This window comes from Macrobrachium nipponense, chromosome 41 (assembly GCF_015104395.2).
Source record: "Macrobrachium nipponense isolate FS-2020 chromosome 41, ASM1510439v2, whole genome shotgun sequence".
In the NCBI taxonomy this organism is placed as follows: domain Eukaryota; kingdom Metazoa; phylum Arthropoda; class Malacostraca; order Decapoda; family Palaemonidae; genus Macrobrachium; species Macrobrachium nipponense.
The window spans coordinates 12,955,773-12,976,753 of NC_061102.1; the positions used below are offsets into that span (position 1 = coordinate 12,955,773).

The following is a 20,981-nucleotide window of genomic DNA, read 5'->3' on the forward strand; positions in this document are numbered from 1 at the left end:
TATTTATTCAGTACTACATGAATTCATAACAAACTGGCCCAACCCATTCACATATGCTAGAATACAGTATATGGAGAACAAAATACTAGATTACTTACTTGAATGATGTGCCGATGGAAGGAAACTGCAATTTCTGCGCATTCTGTTCTTCTTTTGTCTGTCGCAACTTCTCCTTTTCCGTTCTCCTTTCGCACTTCTCAAGCTGCCTACGTACCCTTTCTTCACTAAGCTCCTTCAAAGATCGCCTGTCTTTCCCTAAATCAACCTTCTTCCTCTTGAATTCTGCCTCTCTCAGTTCTTTCATTTTTTTCTCAGCTTTTTTATCTTCCTTTTCTTTACCACACTCCTTTAATTTACCCAATTTATCCAGTTCGCCCCTTCTGTAATCTGATCTTTCTTCCTGGTCATCTGAAAGGTCATTTTCCAGCAACTTCAAAGGTGAATGATGCTGTATTCGATTCTTAGGTTTCAGCCCTAATTTCTTCAAGCCCCTTTTCACAACCTTGTGAAAATTCTTGTCTAAAATTAAATCATCTAACCGCACGACACAAGGCTTATATGAATTAGGAGGAATTATCAACTCACTCTCCTCTTTCTCTTTGGAAAGTTCATTTTTCCTTTCCCACTGTTCATTTGACATCTTAACAATATGAATTTTATCTACAAGCTCACTATGTTTCACATCGTCCAATTTATTAACAACCACACTTTCTAACACATGTTCAATATTAACACCCGTAACTGTACCAATACCTAAATCACTTTCACAAACTTTTGTAACTTTGTATGCACTTGTCTTACTTTCATCACATTCCACGTCTCTTACAACACCTGTCCTAATTTCTCCATTTCCTAAAATAGCTTTATCACCAGTACTGGTATAGTCTTTGGTTTCTTCATAATTTTCAAACTTTAAACCTTCACACACATCCACTGCCTGTCCACCGTTTTTCTGTACACTATCCAATTGATTTTTATCAAGCAGGGGTCCTTCATTTTCTTTCTTTTTAACCACTGTTTCACCTCTTTCTGTAAGTTGAGTGAAGTCTCCCTTTTCATTAAGATTTGAGTCTGATTTCTCAAAATCACTTCCACTCACTCCCACAATTATTTCATTTTTTTCTTTCACACCTGTACCTTGGAAATCTTTTTCTCTATCTGAAGTAACTGCACTGTTATCGTTCACTCTTTCTGTGGCATCTCTATCCGTCTTTGACACGTCCATCACTTTCAAGTGCCCTACATCACTTATGGCATTACTAGATGTTTCTGAATTTGAAATATGGGAAACCTTCCCTGTAAATTTGTTTTCTGCTTCACTATTAGCAGACCTACTATTGCTACCATCACAACTGGTGGTGACAACAGATTTCTGAGACTGCTTGCCACTAACAACACTTTCACTTTCAAATTTCTTTGAATTTTTGTCAGTAATTTCATCCTTGATATCCGGACAAACTTTCCCTTCCTCAGGCAATTCCTTGATTTGAAGATGTGCAACTCCTTTTCCATCATTTGCTCCTTGATCAGATTCTCTTACAGAATCTGATTTTAATTTCTTTCCAATTGTACAGCTGTCTGTATTGTTTCCCTGAGAATCAACCTTTACACCCTTCTCATTTTCATTATTATTTTTCACTTCTGTCCTGTCTTTTTCCTCATCAGAGCTATAAACACTTGAAATGTCCACTTTCCTTTTCTTTGGCTGGGAGTCACTATCTGAACTATCACTGTCAATAATTTCTTTTGAGAAAGCTTTAGACTTTTTCTTTCTTTTCCTTTTTTCAGTATCAGAGCTATCAATTGTACAACTACTTTTGCTTCTCTTTTTACTTTTTTTATCCTTACTTTCCTTTAAACTTTGTAATCCTTTATTAGATTTCTTAAATTCTTTGTGTTTTCTCTTTACATCTACCCCTTCACCACCACAAAAATCAGATTCTTCTGATACATTACATTTTTCAAGTTTTGGGGTCAATTTATCTTTTCGTTTTCTCTCTTTTGTGTCTTTCTTAGCTTTTTTTCTTTTATCAGTGTGCTTTCGTGCAGTTACTTTTGGAAATTTATGTCTCACTTTCCAGTCCTCCAAATTGGAACCAAAATTCTTGACAAATAATTTTATAATTTCAGCATCTTCCAATACCAGCATTTCTGGTTTCTTAATCATGTCCTCAAGATAATCCAGTCGAAGGACTGGATTAGTTTTACCAAGATCACTAAACATTGCCATGTTGATACTTGAAGATAGTGTTGACTGAGATATCATGTAGGCAGCAGTAACTTGTTCCTTACTATAAAACTTATCTTTAACAAGGAATCTTTGTTCAGGAACAAACAGTTCAGGTGGTACCGATTCTTCCAGTTTTATTCCAAATATGCCATCTGTCTGGAAGCCAGGGTTAAATACAAGGGGGTACTCTTGTGTTTCCTCTTCAAATCTTGGCTCCTCTTTTATACGGAAATCTTCAGCTGGGTCATTAATAAACCCTCCAAAGTCAAAGTCCTCCCCTGGATCTAGATCTAAAGGTTCAGACTTTACTATTGAGAGATCAACAAAGCTCCTTTCTTCAGCTTCTTTGTCCTGAGGTTGAGAACAAGAAATTTCACATGTGCTATACTCCTTACAATTCTCTGAATTATTAAAACTCTCTTCACACACTTCAGTATGATCTAAGGATTCTTCAAAGACTGATGACTGTTCTGCTGAATCATCACAGACTGTGGACTGATCACAGCTTTCATCACACGCAGCTAACCGATCTTCCTCTTCATTACAAGCCAAAAGATCATGTATGCCACCTAAGACTATATTAGATGACACAGTTTCTTCGCTGGAAGTTCTACTTTCGCTGACTACCGCCGTAGTTTCATCACCTGAAAGACAACCACATGAAGTGTCCCTTGCTGGATCATATCCAGACTCAAGCACACCACCTCGACTCTCATCAACCCCTGAACTAAATGGAATAACAAAGCTGGCATCCAAAGCCGTACTGGGGCTTAGCTCTGAGCTCCCAGCCTCTTCGTCACCATCATTAAGAACTGCCAAACTGATTGCTCCTACATTATTAATTTCCAAATCCTCATCAAGATCAGCACTTAAAGATGTCTGACTACAATTACAATCTGATTCCAGATTACTAGCAGAAGTAGAACTAGGGTTTACTATCACACGAGTGGTGGGTTCAGTGCTAAGTCCGGTATGTACAACATGGCCATTTATAGTCTCTCCTACATTATTATTACACCTATGCAATATGTGCTGATCCCTCCTCCTCCTCCTAGCTTGAGTCAAGATATCATCCGCATGGGACAACTCCTCTTTTGTTTCTGTATTAGAAGACCCTTCCACATCAGAACGCCCATTTTGCATCAATGTATCATCATCTTTATCTCTGGCATGGTTTAACAATTCAACTTTAGGTTTATCAATTTCATTTTGTTTTTCTATATTTGCAAGAATGATGTTTAAATAATCTATTTCTTCTGCTGCTGTTGATGGCTTGAAATTTTGTTTCCTTACTTGTGAGTCGTCTCCTACTTCATCAAGAGTTGTAAATCCTTTCAGTAAGTCCATAACCTGAAAGGAGAAAGTTGAAGAAAATGGTAACACTTAAAAAAGACGAAGACCAAATGCTTGTAGAAAGAAAATATACATTACATTACTTTAACAAAGTAATATGCTAATTACTAAATGACAAGAAACTCACTACAAAGAAAAACTACAGTTCAAGCCTTACATTTGCAGTGAACTGAGCTCCTCAAAAACTGAAACAAACCTTCCTTCTCCCAGTAGTAGTTTCAATCCCCTGAAGCACATAAACAGTTCTCCCTCCAGTACAAGTTATGTAGAGCAAAACTCCACCTGAAGGCTCTTTTGCTCATACAAAGCCATTTGCTGATGTTAGTTACCGTAACTAACACGTTTACTAAGAATTGCATTACGGTTTTTGTTAATAATTAGCTTATTTTCAAAGTACGTCCGTAAATAAAAATCAAGTACGTACATTTTTATTTATCCATCATGCAATGGAAAAAGTGTTAAGAAATTATGCCACTAACTTCATGCTACAGGTATTATCTTTGCGGCTAAAGAAATGAAAAATGAGCAGAGACAATAAAACGATTTGGAGGCAAAAGCAACACCTGAAACTGACAAATCACATGATCAAATGGCACATAATAGCTCTGTTCATATTTTGTAATACATGACAATATATGCAATATGATAAGATACTGTAAAATAACTTTTATTAAAATTATTATTATTCATAACAACTATTACAGGCAGTCCATGGCTATCAGTGGACTCGGTTATTGGCGATATGTTTTTATGGCTTCATAATGGGCAGAGTTCCGGTCATCGGAGCCATAAGCGCCATAAATCACCGAGTTTTGGTTTATGGGGGTTTTCGCTTATCAGCAACACCCCCCCTTACTACGTAACAACCTAACCAGACCTCCCTCTGATTGGCACCATTAGCATACCTAACAGAGGCACCAATGACAGGTTATCGGGGCCATAAATAGCAGTTATGGTTAATGGCGGTTTTGGCTTGTCGCGTACCCCAGCCGATAAATGGGGGACTGCCTGTACTTATGATGATGCTCCACCCTCCACCTGAAAAAAAAATTGGGGCGCTCTGAATGAACCCCTTTGGGAGGATGTTTGTGTGCTTCCGGTCAGAAGCACAGTTCGCGAACCGGAACAAAAGATTTTCAAACATCTGGTTCATAACCCGATTTGTTCGTGAGCAGGACTGTTCGTCAACCGAGATATTTGGTCAAAAAAGAATTTTTATGTTTCATCATACAATTATTGAAAGATATTTAAAAATTTGTGGGGAAAAATGTATGATTCTAGTTTAAATCGGATGTTATAACAGTGCCTTTTTGTTTTTCAGCCATGGGTTTGGACTCTATGAAATTTGCAATGTGTTACCGCAACGGGCATCAGGGCACCTCTATGCTTATCCACTCACTGCAAATGGCTGACCCACTGACGATGTCTTTTTTTCTTTTTTTTTTTAGAAAATGTTTCCTAAAGGTAAAACAGTCCTTATATAATGCAAGACATATTGGGTGTGGGTTAAGTATGCTAAGGAAGGAGGTACTACAGTGAGATGGATGTGAGCTTCCCTAAAGGCCCCACCCCACTGAACAATTGTCGTTATCGACCCCCACACACACTATCCATACAGTATGAACGATTTCCGCACTGATTTCAGTCTGAATAAAGATTTTGTCTCAAGAAAACATGGCATCATCTCTAGAAGAGATACAGGTGATAGCATTATTTATGCAAACCCATACATTGAACGATCTGTGTATGACAGACTTAAGTCGCAAGACAGCAACTTCATTGAGACAGATTCCTGCTGAGATCGTTCAGACACGAAGCTCCGCCCACTTTTGCATTCAGACAAGCCCATACACTGTGTTTTTACGAACAATACAGACAGACGTTCAGTGTATGGGGCCTTTATTTCGCTAACTGCTTATGCATTGTCAGCATTTTTTCTGTATAGAACAAAATACAGTGAAACCCCCTTATTCGCGGATTTCTCTCTGGAACATTTCCCTGCATTATTCGCAGAAAATTTGCATATTCGCGGTATTTTTCTATGAGAAATATCCACAAATTCCTTTTTTTTTTTTTTTTTTTTTTTTTTTTTTTTTTTATCAATTTCATCATAAAATGCACTTTGTGATAAAACTATTAAAAAAACCATGTATAAACATTTTTAGTGGGGTTTTCTTGAGTTTTAATTAACAAAATAGGAGGTTTTAAGCATTTTTTATAGGGGTTCCAACTATTCGTGGATTCGAAGTATTCACAGTGTGTGTGTGTGTGTGCGAGTATGTGGTACGCATTCCCTGCAAATACGGGGGAACCACTATACCGATAATTTGGCTTTGTTTTCAATATTTTGTTATTTGTAACAAAATTTACTGTAATAATAATTAGGCTTCATTTCAATGCTTTACCATTAGCAACAATTTTTGTGCCTACCTAGTATGCTCACTGTTGGCTAGGGCTAGCCCTACCGTAAGGCGTTCAGTCTCCAATCTGAAATATGGCCCCATTGGACACAGGCCAGCTTTTTCTTACATTTAAAAACAAAAAGTGTTTAATATGGTGGCAATTATGGTATAGTATATGTAGGTGTCGGATTTTTTCATAGAGCAATAGACATCATCTAGCGCCAAACCTCAGCTATATTGATCCCAATTTTTAAAGGGAAAGGCGATGTCCAAGAGTGTGGTAATTATAGGGGCATTAAATTGATGTCCCACACTTTGAAGATACTGGAAAGGATGATAGATGCTAGACTGAGAGAAGAAGTACAAATAGGTAAAGAGCAGTATGGGATTTATGAAGGGAAGGGGAACAACAGATGGTATATTTTGTCTGAGGCAAATAATGGAGAAATTCGGGGAAAGACAAAGGACCTACATATGGTATTCATTGACCTTGAAAAGGCTTATGACCGAGTCCCGAGACAAGAGGTATGGAGGAGCCTGAGGGAGAAAGATGTGCCAGAGAAGTATGTGCGATTGATACAAGAGATGTACCGGAATGTATTTACCAGAGTGAGGAGCAGTGTTGGGGAGACAGAAGGTTTTGAGGTGAGAGTAGGATTACACCAGGGGTCGGCTCTGAGCCCATTTATCTTTAACATAGTGATGGATGTTATAATAGAGGAAGTAAGGGAGACAGTACCATGGAACATATTGTATGCGGATGATATTGTTCTGTGTGCAGAGAGCAGGGAAGATCTGGAAGTGAAATTGGAAAGATGGAGACAAGTACTGGAGGACAGAGGAATGAGAATAAGTAGATCCAAGACAGAATATATGTGTACCACCACTGAGGGGGATGATAGAGAAAGTATTCAGCTTGGTGGAGAGCAAATAAGGAGAGTTGATAAGTTTTAAGTATTTGGGATCTTTTTGTTAACGCTGGAGGAAGTATGGAAGAAGAATAGTAAAACATCGGGTACAGGCAGGCTGGAACAACTGGAGAGCGGCCTCGGGAGTTCTTTGTGACAAAAGAGTGCCGCTTAGGTTAAAAGGAAAATTTCACAAGACGGTGGTAAGAACAGCAATGCTGTATGGTACGAAACAGCAAGCATGAGAAAAGCAGAGCAGAAGAAGATGGATGTGGCAGAAATGAGAATGCTTAGGTGGATGTCTGGGGTAACAAGAGTGGATAGGATCAGAAATGACTACATAAGGGGGTCAACTAAGGTGGTGGAAGTATCAAAGAAAGTGCAGGAGGGGAGGCTGAGATGGTATGGACACCTGTTGAGGAGAGATGAGGACCACGCTGGGAGACATACTATGGGGGTGGAGGTGCAAGGAAGAAGAAAAAGAGGGAGACCAAGAAAGAGATGGAAGGACTGTGTGAGAGGAGACTTAAATGAGAAGGGAATTGATGAGGCAGAAGCACAAGATAGAAATAGATGGAAACGGCTCATCCGAAACGGCGACCCCATATAAAAATGGGAACAAGCTGGGAAGAAGAAGAAAGAATATACTGATTTCCGGTTATCGACGCCAATAATAGTGTTATGGCACCAATATGTACATACCTTTTATGGCGCTAGACAAATGCCATAAAACCAAATAACCATTAAACAAGTCCGGCGATAACCGGGGACTGCCATTCTTGAGAATTCCCAGTGTTTCCCTTACCAACTATAAAAAGAATACAGGACTGCTTGAATACTGTATGAAAGAAAATGGCTGTACCTGAATATAGGGGGAATGTGAAAAGTTTTCACATGTTGCTGTATATGGCAATAAGTATATTCTCAATAGTAATAAAGTAATGCGTTTAAGGATGCTAGCTTAACCCTAAAACGCCGAGCCTCTATTTACAAAAGTGACTGTCGTATGCCGGCAGCGTTCGGGAGTTTTTTTAAAAAAATTACAGCATGCTTAGTTTTCAAGATTAAGAGTTAATTTTTGGCTCCTTTTTTGTCATTGCCTGAAGTTTAGTATACAACCATCAAAAATGCAAAAAAAATATCATGTATAAATACTGGAATATATGACAGCACAAAAAAAATTTCATATATAATTGTATACAAATCGTTGTATAAAAATCGCGCTGTGAGCAAAACTGTTCAAGCTAATGAGATATTCTTTTTCATTGTATTGTACACTAAATTGCGATGATTTTGGTATATAACAAATTGTAAAACGATCAAAGCAACACAGAGAAAATATTATCACAAAATGATGCATGAATTCGTACATGCGGACGTAAAATTTTTTTCTAAAATTTGCACGTGTGGCTGGGTAACGCTTGTAAACAAAACAACAGCGTGATCCGTGAACTCCCAGCATTCCTCAAAGGGAGTGATTTAAAATCTTTCGCAAACTAGGCCTATAACTATTTTTCCGCAAATATTTAAAAAACTTTGTAGTCGACATACTGTACGTCCACTTGGCACCTGACAGACAATTTTAGTTGACATACAATACATCCAGTCGGCGTTTAAGGGTTAAGGTATATTTGGTGATTGAAATATTAAAATTGACAACTATAAGCATTTTTGGAGAGGGTTGGGGATAACAACTTAACACGGATTTTTACTTGTTGCGGATGGTTGTGTGTATATACTATACAGGTAGTCCCCGGTTATCAACGGACTCTGTTAATGGCATAGCACCATAAAATTGGTGCCTTATGATGCCGTAAAGGGCCAATTTTTGGTTATTAGTTATGATGCCATAACATATCTAACAGATGCCATTAACCAGTTACGGATGCCATAAATTGCTGAGTTTTGGTTCATGGCGGTTTTCGCTTATCAGCACTGAGACAAGAATGGAACCCCACCGATAACCAGGGACTGACTGTATATATATACGTACATATGATACATGAATTATACATATAATATATTTAACAGCACCATAGGCACCATGAATTGATGCTTAGCCTTGCTGTTGGCACCATCAATGACACTTATGGCGCTGTAACTGATGCAACAAAGTTACAGCACTATAAAAGGCCATTAACAGCATTGAAAAAGCCCCACGAGATCAAATCGCTCTAAGTCGAGGACACACTATAGGAACAGAACTCTCGTCATAAACTGGGGACTGCCTGTTTATTATATATATATATATATATATATATATATATATATATATATATAATATATATATATATATAATATATATATATATATATATATATATATATATATATATATATATATATATATATACACACACACACACATATATATCAGATATACATAGTAATCCCATAACAGGAACCAAGGACCATATTTAATATGTATGGTATGTACGTATAGTATAAATTCAAAACAACTTTTTTAAACAGCTCTCTGACACTCAGCAATATTGCACTGCCTCAGGAAAATACTGGCAACACTCATAAACTGACTGGGGTTTAAGGGGTGGGGGGTGACCTGGAGACGTTTCCAAAGTAGGGAGGAGGGTCAGATACCTGGGCTCTAGCAAGACAGCTGGGTAGACACCTGACTGGATAAAAGGTTGTTTGGTTTCACATTTTTATAACTTTTCCATAGTTTATTAATGGTTATGTACTGTAATTTACAACAATCCTTCAAATATCAGGATTAACAGATAATTGCAAAAACAGGATAAGGAGCAAGTAAAAAAAATATCTTGCAGTGTTCACAGCAACCCTGTACCAGTCCTCACCTGTCAATACCACATATATAATTAAGCACTAAATATGCTAGTGTAAACAACAAAAATCACACCTACCTAACAAAGACGCCATTAACCGGTTATCAGCGCTATTAACCGAAACTCGGCGAGAACAGAACACCCTCACCCTGTTAACCACGGACTGCCTATAATGGAAACTTTGCTGTGTGTGTTGTGTGTGAATTTACATCTACATGTGGCATTTCATAATAAATGCTGAGATCAATGTCTCTACACAGTGTGTACATTCTTGCATTTCTTAGTATCACATTGGTATTTTTTGTTTTGCTAAAATTACTGAAGAGTATTTCATTACAACTGATGTCAATAAGAGCCTTTCCTCTTCCTCCAGGCCTAGTATGTATATCGATCAAGTTCTTGAGAATGAAAGAGCGTGGCCAAGGACTGGATGGATTCTTGCTCTTAGCAAGAGAGCTTAGCGACAAGAAGCAGACAGTGTCTCCTCCTGAGAAGCCAACCTTTTTATCCATACCATGAAGCTCACTTGCTTGTCTTGTTGATGATAAGGTTAACAAAACTAATGTCTTTTAGGTTAAACTTCTCATAGACAATAAACTCAAAAGGTTCAAAGGACGGACTTGAAAGCCATTTAAGGACAATGTCGAGATTTCATGCCACTGAACCATTCAGACACTTGGAAATCTTGAAATATTTAATCAAATCAGAGAGGTTACTATTCAAGGACAGATCTATCCCCTTTTTGCCTGAACATGGACGTCAGCATCGCTCTATAACCCAATTCTAGAAGGAGACTTAAGTCTGCTTACATCATCTTCTAAATACTTCCCTTTTAGACTGGTAAGGTTTATCAGTTCTTCAGCAGCTCGCCTGGAAAACCTTTCATTCCGACAAGGCTCCTGACAGTTTGAAGCCTGTAAGGGCCAGAGCGGACAGGTCTTGATGTTATCTTGTAAAGTGTGGTTGAGTAGAGACCTTTTTAATGGCAGAAGTCTGGGGAAATCTATGAGTAGGCTGAGGAGATCTGCAAAACACTCCTTTATTGGCCAGAAAAGAGCTATGAGAGTGAGCAGGATATTTTGCTGAAACAAAACTTTGTTCAACACCTGTCTTATCAGGCCAAATGGGGGAAAGGTGTATGCATCTAGCCCCGACCAATTGAGCAACATTGTGTCGACGGACCATGCTAGAGGGTCTGGGACTGGAGAGCAGAGCAGAGGAAGACAGTTGTTCTTCTAAGTGGCAAACAGATCTATTGCTGGCCTTCCCCAGAGTTTCCAAAATTCTAAGCATACTTTGGCATCAAGTGTCCACTCCAATGGGAAGACTTGGTGACCCCGACTTAGTTCATCTGCCATCACGATCATTCTCCCTTGGACAAAACAAGGGATCAGGGCTACTTGATTCCCTTCTCCCCACAGAAGCAGATCTTTTGCCATCTTGTAAAGAGTGAATTAATGTGGCCTCCCCCCTTGCTTTTGGATGTAGGACAACCTGGTGGAATTGTCTGCATGGACTGCTACCACCAGTTCTGACACAAGGTGAACAAAGGACTCAAGTCCCAATTGAACTGCTAATAATTCTTTTACATTTATGTGAAGAGAACACCGAGACTGACTACTTCCCAGACATTTTCTTCTCTCCCAACAAAGCACCCCAACCTACGTTGGATGCATCTTAAGAACTGAAGGGTTGGGTGGAGTGGACGAAGAGAAAGACCCTCTAATATTTTTGGTTTTGTTGGTTTGTTTGTTTGTATGGTGTTACTTTGCATGGAACCAGTGGTTATTCAGCAATGGGACCAACAGCTTTACGTGACTTCCGAACCATGTCGAGAGTGAACTTCTATCACCAGAAATACACATCTCTGACCCCTCAAAGGAATGCCCAAGAATTGAACTCATGGCCAAGACCAAATCAACCACGCCACTGAGGCGTTTATATTCTTAGTTTTGAAAGCCACTACTACACTAGATCCTCCTTGATTTCGCCCATGATGTTGCACACTGCCGAGTCCGCTTAAGACTTCCTGCAACACCACACCTTCAGGAAGAATTGAAGGGATCCCATGTGTAGCCTCCAAAGTTTGACAAACTATTCCATCAATGCTAATATGCCTAGCAGACTCATCCATTGAAGTGCGGAGCAGGACTTGTGGTCCAGGAACTCTTGTACCACCTGGAGACAAGACTGGAATCTTTTCGAAGAGAGAAAAGCCCGAAAAACTAGAGTATTTAGAATCATCCCAAATAGAGAAGGCTTTATGTCAGAATTAGTTAGGATCTGTCCTTGTTGACAAGAATCCCTAATGAACGAGTCAACAAAAAGTCCTCTTTATATCATTCATGTACTGGCTTTCCAAAGAGGAGCGGAGAAACTATTATTGGCTCTCATTAAATTTTTCCTACACTATACATCCTAACCACTTGGAAAGGGCATCACTATAAATTCTACCCTTAACATAGTGTAGTACAGCATACACAGTTTTGCCACTTTCTCTCTCAAAAACACTACTGTATTTCTCTTTTACTGCTACACTACTAGTGACCTCTGCATTGCTCAGTGCCTCTTTAGTTTCTGGCAATCAAACATTCAACCTTTAAATTGTCCTACCATCAACATCCGGTTTGCATTACTATTCATATTTACCTCCTACTTACCTGTTGTCCAACAAATTAGTACACGAGCGTCTCTTAATGTCAATGGTAATTATTCATACTATCAGGTGGGGTATGCTTAACAGCTTCTACCATGGTGGTAGTAAGATGTTCATACATATTCTCTGCTGCCCTAGAAGGTAGATGAGCGTCCCATGAAGAATTGTGGGCCTCAAGATGGAGGAAATTAATCCCAATTGGCATAACAACTTGAGACATCGATTTCTATTGGCAAATAAGATGAGGCCCCAGTCAAAATCAATGAATCCCACTCATAATGGTGGTAGGCAGAAGCTACTGCACTTTTACCAATAAATATTAGAGTGCATGGCCACAAAATGTAACAAAAAAAGTATCAAACAGATCTTAGAATTTCAGAAGCACATGCATACAAAATGAGACAAATTCACACAAAGTTCATGCAAGGAACTGCTTTTGTAAGTTTAACAATGAATTACAGTAGTATTGAGATTGCCTATTCTGAAATACAAGTACAGTACATATATGAACAAAATAACTTTTCACCAAAGAACTCCAAACTTTTTAGCACATGATCGCCACATGTATAGACATTCTTTCATTTTCAAATTTAAGTTACCTTTGAAGTGCAAATTCAACTATGTAGAGCAGGTACCATTACACTGTGTAACTATACTGAACACCTTAGATAGAATTTTTAACACAAGAAAAATAAAACAAACATTTGCAAAACCAAAACAATTAAAAATCTCAATTCTTTTCTTTCCCAGACTCAAGGAAGCAGCCAGTAAATAACATTATGTTTAGGAAGCCATTGTGGACTCTTGGGAAAATGTGGCAAAATTGATAGGCATGGAATTGCTGGAGTATGAAAAGGTCTAATAATACAGGCAGTCCCAGGTTATAGAGATTCAGTTAATGGCGATCCGGTTTTCGCCAAAATTCAGCAATTTATGGCAGCATAACTGTCCAAGTTTCTGTTATCAGCGCCATTAGGCCCCGTCGAGAACAGAACCCCTCCCCCAATAACCGGGAACTGCCTGTAACTTCTACAATGTTCTTATAAGTTATTCATACACATATTTGATAACTGGGAAAATCTTGTCACTTGGGAGGCATGTCAGCCCACAAAAATAGTGTGAGTTGGAAGTCAGGAAGGACATCCATCCATCCTTGAAGTCTTTGCTAAAGCCAATTATGAAATGAGCCACTCGAGATAGAGAATCAGCTAGAGGCAGTAATTAAAAATAGTAACCTTGACTGGGGATTAAACTAGGAATACTTGGCTAATGAGAACATAGTAAGGAGAGGTGTTTGTTGGATTTTTAGTTAGTACAGTACAGACAAGAGTACATAAGGAGGTTTGTGTGATTCCTAAGTGCTGAATGAATAAGCATCAAAGGAAATGTTGTACACATGGCTACATGTGTAATTAGACTGTGGCTTTGTGCCTGATTAGGACAAATAGTTTTGATACAAAAATTAAGATTAAAACTTGAGAAATGACATACAAGCAAGCGCTAATGACCAGAAGTGAACAGAGTAAATGAAAATACAACACTGGCAGGAAGGGTAAGTGGTGGGGTGATTAACTTAGATTCATTGTTTTTAGTGCTATATGTTGCATTTTGTTTTCAGAGGCTTTCATTTGTTTTCTTAAAATTACATTTAGTCTACTTGGCGATTACCTCATTATATACTTTTCCATTACTGTTGTCTTAATTTTTCTTTCAGTTATAAATTAAAAGGTTTCTAAATATACTGTATTACACTAGCCACACAATGTATCATGTTTTGGGATGTTGTGCTATGTTATACACTTTTATCAGTATGCTGTGTATTACTTCAACTATGTACGTTTATAGGACAAAGGATCCTAAACTTTGCAATAACTACCATGGGTACGCATATAGGATGAAGGATCCTAACCTCTGCGTAAGTTTGTCTTTCCAATCTAACTTCAAGGAGAAAAGGTGATTTAGACCTATAGACAAAAAATATTGTTTTACAGGACGTAAATTCTGAGAATGCTCATAAATAAGGAATACAAGAAGCAAACAGAAATCCTACCAGATGTAAAAGTAATCCTGGGTTGATGAGAATGAGTATTATGAAGACTTGATAAACATGGAATAAAATGAAGGATGAAAATGAAAAAACAAGGTTGATGTATATTTGAGCATGCATGTTGGACTGACTAACAAGGAAGGAGGGCAAAGAGACAGTTTGGTGAGAGGCTGAAGAAATGTTAAATACAGACTGATGGGATTACAAGCAATATGCTACAGAGCTGTGGTGACAGTGATCTCAACGGCTAACCTGGGTTAGTAAGGCATGTCTGGATGAGGATCAAGTTCTGAACATATGAGTGACAGGACAAATTGTCCCACTTCATAAAAGTAAAAGTGATAGGGGAAACTGCAGAAACTTTAGGAACATATTTCATAAATTAAAATAAAACTAAGATTTTTATGAACACCACAGACAAAGAAAGTACAGTGACCACAAATTTGCTCTTGTCCATCATATCTATGTTTGTTTGTAGGCACAGCCACAATTTACAAGAAAAATTATCATGTATAAAGAAAATTAATAACAAGTTTTAACCAGAGTCACCATGAGCTCAGCAAGACATCCTCGCTCACCTGCAACCAAGGAAAAGGTGCTGTGACAACAGGCAAGAGTGAGTTTCCCACCACTTACTCACCTACCAGTCAACTACCTTGTTAACAAGCTTCCATGGCCTATTCCAGCTTGCAATAAGGTATATTGCATAAAAGGCTATGGTTTTCTCTTAAGCATAAAAACAAATTACTTGTGAAACTAAACATATTTGTTCTCAATGGGAAAATAACCATTGCCTTTTACATACGGCAATTGCTCCCTTTCATGGAAGGTCCGTCTCTTAACTGACTAGCAAATTGAATCTCACCAAGAAATGCCAGGTTCCCTATCATGAGAACAATGGCAGATTTAGAAATCTTTCATGAGGGGGGCCACTTAGGATTATCATTAAAATATATATCCATAAATATCAATAGTAATTACATACACACATATCCACAAATTAATGTATTTTCATCACAAAAATATAACACACACACATATATATATTGTTGTGGTTGTTGAAATGATCATTAGGCAAGTATGGTTTTTGCTACTAATAATGATTTACTTAAGGAAAACGTTCTATTATTGACACCTATGAGGGCACACGTGACCAGGTGGGCAGCCCCCTCCCCTTCCTTTTAATCCACCTCTGCATGAGAATAAATATAGGACTAATAACATCAATAGTCTTCAACCCAGCCTGACAAGGTTGCAAATGCTACTAGGAATCTGAGCCCAAATGTCTGCAAGATCACTCAAGAAATTCTGGGAATCATGCTACTCTTACTGTGAGATTTCAGCCTGAGGCTATCCCAAAGGGGTCATGCAATACTAATTTAGGCTGTGGAGAACAAATCCCAACCCACCCTGGAGGTTGAAGTTTCTAGGGTTGACAAGACTGTTCAAGGCTCCTCTCAGCTAAGGTGGAAGTACACAGTGGAACCCTTGTACTTGCAAGGGATGCATTCCAGGAACCCCCTCAACCCCACATAGCTAGAATCCGTGAACACTTAAGAACCCCTATACAAACACTAGAACTGCCTACTTTATAGTTCAACCTTGAGAAAACCCCACTAAAAATGCTTGTACCTGGTTATATTAATAATTTTATCACAAAAAGTGTAGAGTTACTTTGACACTGACTTGCATGTCATTCCTGGTCATCTCACAGCCACGGATAGACATCAACTTCACAGCCGAGAAAGGCAATTGTATACAAAATAAATATTTTCCAGATGAAAAAGCAATTGGAGGGCATATGTTATCCCATAAAAAAAACTCTCGCTTGGATAACTGTAAGATGTAGAAAAGAGAGAGAGATCAAGGGCAGGGCGGATGTAGGAAGGAGATTTAAGCAGTGACTGGAAATGAAAAACAACCCCTATAATCTTATAATTATAGCCTTAGGGTTTGTCTCAAAGACATTCAAAGGTGTGTCACACACGTGACAGTTGTTGATTTTGTAAAATTGGCGTCAGGGCAGATTTTTAAGCACCACTGTGTTAATATATTATTAATAATTTGTTCATTACCTTCGATAACATGCCAAATTTCCCGTTAGATAATCATAAAAATCTCTAGGATTGCGCGACCGCGCAAATTGGAAAACAATGGTGCTAGATTAAATCTGAAAACTCCAGATCTAGCGTGAAATGCGATAGTTTAGCAACACTGCCATTGAACTTACATAAATACGTATTGGGTCAATTGGGTACGCATTGTGCAGGCTGTACATTTTATGAAATTTTTTAAGATGATTTCTAATTATGATATGTACGTACGTACGTACATAAATTGTTTTAGGATGATAATAAAAGTATGCAGACCATATCTAAAGAACATAAGACAATGATTATATACATATTTGTAGCAGGGTACATATTTTTCTGTCTGCGGCACGCAGTACGTACATGTACGTGTATTTTTCATACGTACATAATGAGTATATTTTCGTGACAAAAATTTTTATGAAAAAAAGCTTTATTAATTTTCAAATATTACAGTTCTGTAATACTTTCATGTAAACACAGCAAAATGTCGGTAACAAAGTCGGGTTTTCTTAAAAGATGCTGTACCCAAGCCAACTTTCCGCAGATAAACAAATCTTATGATGCCGTGACGCCTTCTTAGAGCAGTACCCAAACGAAATGATATTTAAAACGCTATTGGCTGTTGTCTGCACAGCAGCCAATCCAGGAGCAGCATTCATTTTCCTTGTCGCTCATTGGTTGTACACTTGGTGTTGATTGGTTGAACCCTGGCCCCATTTCGCGGAGATGGAATTGTGGGTATCGCGCATCTAGTACCCGAGCAGCCTCACTGCGCAGAAACTTACGGGTATACGTGAATGTTAACGCAAAGCTCTTGTGCGTATCAGCAAATGTCTGTGTGCATCGTACCGAAAATGGCCCTTAAAAACCACCCCGCTCCTTCTAAGGCTTCTGGCCAAGAAGCTAAAAGAAAGAAGACCGTAATGAAGCTTGACGAGAAGGTGAAACTTCTCGATATGTTGAAGGAGGGAAAAAGTTACGCTGCAGTCGGCCGCCATTTCAAAGTGAATGAGAGCACAGTTAGATATATAAAGAAAAAAGAAAATGAAATAAGAAAAAGTGTTAGTATGACATACTATGGCACCGCAAAGGCTGTGTCCACAGTGAGAGAGAAAACCATCGTGAAAATTGAATCTGCACTCGCGTTCTGGATAAAGGACTGCAATAAGGAGAACGTGCCCCTTGACTCCAACATCATACGCCAAAAAGCACGACAGATCTACCAGCAGCTATCAACTCCTACTGCTTCACAAGGTGGTGAGGAAGAATAAGCCGAAGCCAAGATGTGGAGGCACTGGAAGGCGATGAAGAAGGGACATTGGAATTCTTGGGCTTTGGAGAACCAGCTCCTGAAGACTTTAATCCTAAATTACAATTACAAAAGATTGGAATTTCATCAACAAAATGAGATAAGGTGAACCCCTTTTTCGCAGACTTTGGAGTTGCGGACTAATGAATTCGAGAATCTCTCTCCAAAACATGAATTCCCATTATTTGTGGAAAATTCGCCTAATCGTGGTATTTTTCTATATGCCATCATAAAATGCACTTTTTGAGATGAAACTATTAAAAACCATGTATAAACATTTTTAGTGAGTTTGTTCTGAGTTTAAACTAACATTTTTCTGAGTTTTAACAAACAAAATAGGCAGTTTTAAGCATTTTTATAGGGGTTTCAACTATCTGCGGGCAGGGGTGGTGGTACAACCCCCCAAACCAGGGGGAACACTGTACATGAAACCACAACACAAACTAAAATAAGCATGTAAAGACTTATTAAAATGTGTTCAAAGCAGTTTTAAATCCAACATGGCGTCCCCTCAGGACACGAGCACTCATCCCTCACAAAATGGCCACATCCTTTCCAGCGCTCATTTGAACAACATTTGCATATATATGTAACCTTTATTAATATTACTCAAGATTGTTGTAATCAGCATAATAAAAACATATTTTGTTGCCTATATACTAGTGAAAGTATGAACTTAAATGCATCTTTATCTTGTAATCGGTGGTTTTATCCTTACTGCCATCATCACTGAACCTCCAGTGCTTATACACATTTTAATCTTAATTCACTCCAAATTCCTCCTGAAATATGTGTTTTTTCACAGCGAAATCATGGCAGGAAGAATCTTTTAGCTTTATTGTACAGATGGTTGCCAAAAACATCCAAGAGCAGATGATGCATTAGTGAAATGGTTATTCTGTTGCTAGCACTTTTCATTGATTTAAGTCCATATTACTAACTTGACTTTTTTATTTATTGTAACTTATGGCTAAAATAAATGTACCCTTTAATGATTGCATGCTAGGACTAGACTCCTGAAGTGTGACGCAATCACCACCGCTCCGGCCACTTGTCAGTTTTTGCTCCGTAAGAAATTAATGGAGCTGACTTTGAAATGGTCAGAAAAATGATATTGTTATAATACAATAAAGTTTCATACATACTTACCTGGCAGATATATACTTAGCTAAGACTCCGTCGTCCCCGACAGAAATTCAAATTTCGCGCCACTCGCTACCGGTAGGTCAGGTGATCTACCTGCCTGCCCTCGGGCTGGGACTGCAGGAGTGACTAGGAACCATTCCCGTTTTCTATCATATTTTCTCTCTTCCACCTGTCTCCTGCAGGAGGCTGGGTGGGCCATTAATCGTATATATCTGCCAGGTAAGTATGTATGAAACTTTATTGTATTATAACTATCATTTTCATACAATGAACTTACCATGTCCAGCTATATACTTAGCTGATTGGCACCCTTTGGTGGAGGGTAAGAGACAGCTAATATGGAATAGACAGGTAAACAACATATGTTGTAGGTATAAAAGAAAAACCTTGGTTCCTACCTGATAGGTGGTAGACTTCGTGGCTGTAGCCCGGTAGTCTACATCACCTCAAGACTTTAGCGAGATATTAGATCTATGGCTAGAGTTCTTGTGGGTCTGTCGATGGGTATATGAACCGCTTACTCGGCAGAGCCTGAAAGGACTTTGTCAATGGGTACTGGACCACTTCTATGACAACACACCTTATGAAGGAGCATAACCAATCCCGACCACCTGATCCTAACCACCATGTTAGTATATAGAATTGTTCTGAGTTATCCCCGAACTCATTACAAACAACCCATAACTCGAAACTAAAACGCATTCATACAAAAATTCTCAAAAAAATTTTAATACTCCTCTAAAAGATATCACAAGAGTTCCTTACTGAACAACGGTGACTGGCCGCCAGTGCAGCACCGAGCCCTCTTTGTCAGCAGAAATCTAGAACATATCTAGTAGAAGGTATGTACAAAGTTAAGGATTGGTGTTTGCTCCCGTACCCAGTATCGTATCCACCGATACAAAAGGCCCCAGAGAAAAACATTTCTCGTAGGTCACGCGAACGTCTTTAAGATAGTGAGATGCAAATACCGAATTGCACCTCCAATATGTCGTATCAATGATTTTCTTTAGCGACATTCTTCTGAAAAGAGAGAGACGTCGCCACTGCTCTAACTTCATGAGCTTTTACTCTTAAAAGCGGAAAAGAGTCGTCAGGACTGAACTTGTGAGCATCTGTAATGACGCTCCTAATGAAGAAAGCTAATGCGTTCTTAGACATGATTCTTGGGGTGGGGTCTTAATCGAACACCAAAGACTTTTTGTCTAGAGCCTCCATTTGTTTTCTTTCTTTGTAAGTAGAACTTCAAGGCTCTTACCGGGCAAAGAGACCTTTCTGTTTCTCTCCCTACTAGACTCGATAAACCTTTAATCTCGAATCTCTTGGGCCAGGGATTCGATGGGTTCTCATTTTTCGCTAGAAAAAGAGTTCTAAACGAGCAGAAGGCCGAGTCTCTGTTAAAGCCGACTTCATCTTCCAGGGCATGAAGTTCCCCAACTCTTTTGGCTGTCGCCAAAGATAGGAGAAACAAGCATTTCCTTGTTATATCCCTGAACGAAGCTAAATGGGGAGGCTCAAATCTGTCAGACGAAAGGAACTTGAGGACTACATCCAGGTTCCAGCTGGGAGGAGTTAGTTCCTTAGATTTTGTCGTTTCAAACGATCTAATCAAGTCGTGCAGATCTTTATTATCAGCATCTCTAGGCCGCTGTTTCTGAAGACTGCCGAAAGCATGCTCCTGTATCCTTTGATCGTCGATACAGATAAGTGAGAGACCTCTCTCAAGAACAAAAGGAAATCAGCGATTTCGGTTATAGAGGTACTGGAGGAGGACAACTTCTTAGACTTACACCACCTTCTGAATACCTCCCACTTCGACTGATAGACTCGTCTAGTGGAAGCTCTGCGGGCTCTAGCGATAGCGCTTGCAGCTTCGCGAGAAAAACCCCTCGCTCTGACAAGTCTTTCGATAGTCGAAAGGCAGTTAGTGCGAGAGCGGGGAGGTTTTGATGAAACCTCTCGAAGTGTGGCTGTCTGAGAAGATCCATCCTTTTTGGAAGGGATCTTGGGAAGTCTACTGTCCACTCCAGCACC

The 20,981-nt window shown here is 38.9% G+C and overlaps 1 protein-coding gene across 3 annotated transcripts in view; it reads right to left on the reverse strand.

Annotated features, from left to right (window-relative positions):
• Window positions 1-20,981, reverse strand: part of LOC135212513 (uncharacterized) — a 129,561-nt gene that overhangs the window by 63,358 nt on the left and 45,222 nt on the right. For all 3 annotated transcript variants that reach the window (XM_064246026.1, XM_064246024.1, XM_064246025.1), the window contains exon 2: window positions 99-3,580. In XM_064246026.1, the coding sequence (XP_064102096.1) occupies window positions 99-3,577 (3,479 nt within the window). In that variant the 5' untranslated portion in view covers window positions 3,578-3,580. The remainder of the gene's footprint in view (window positions 1-98; window positions 3,581-20,981) is intronic.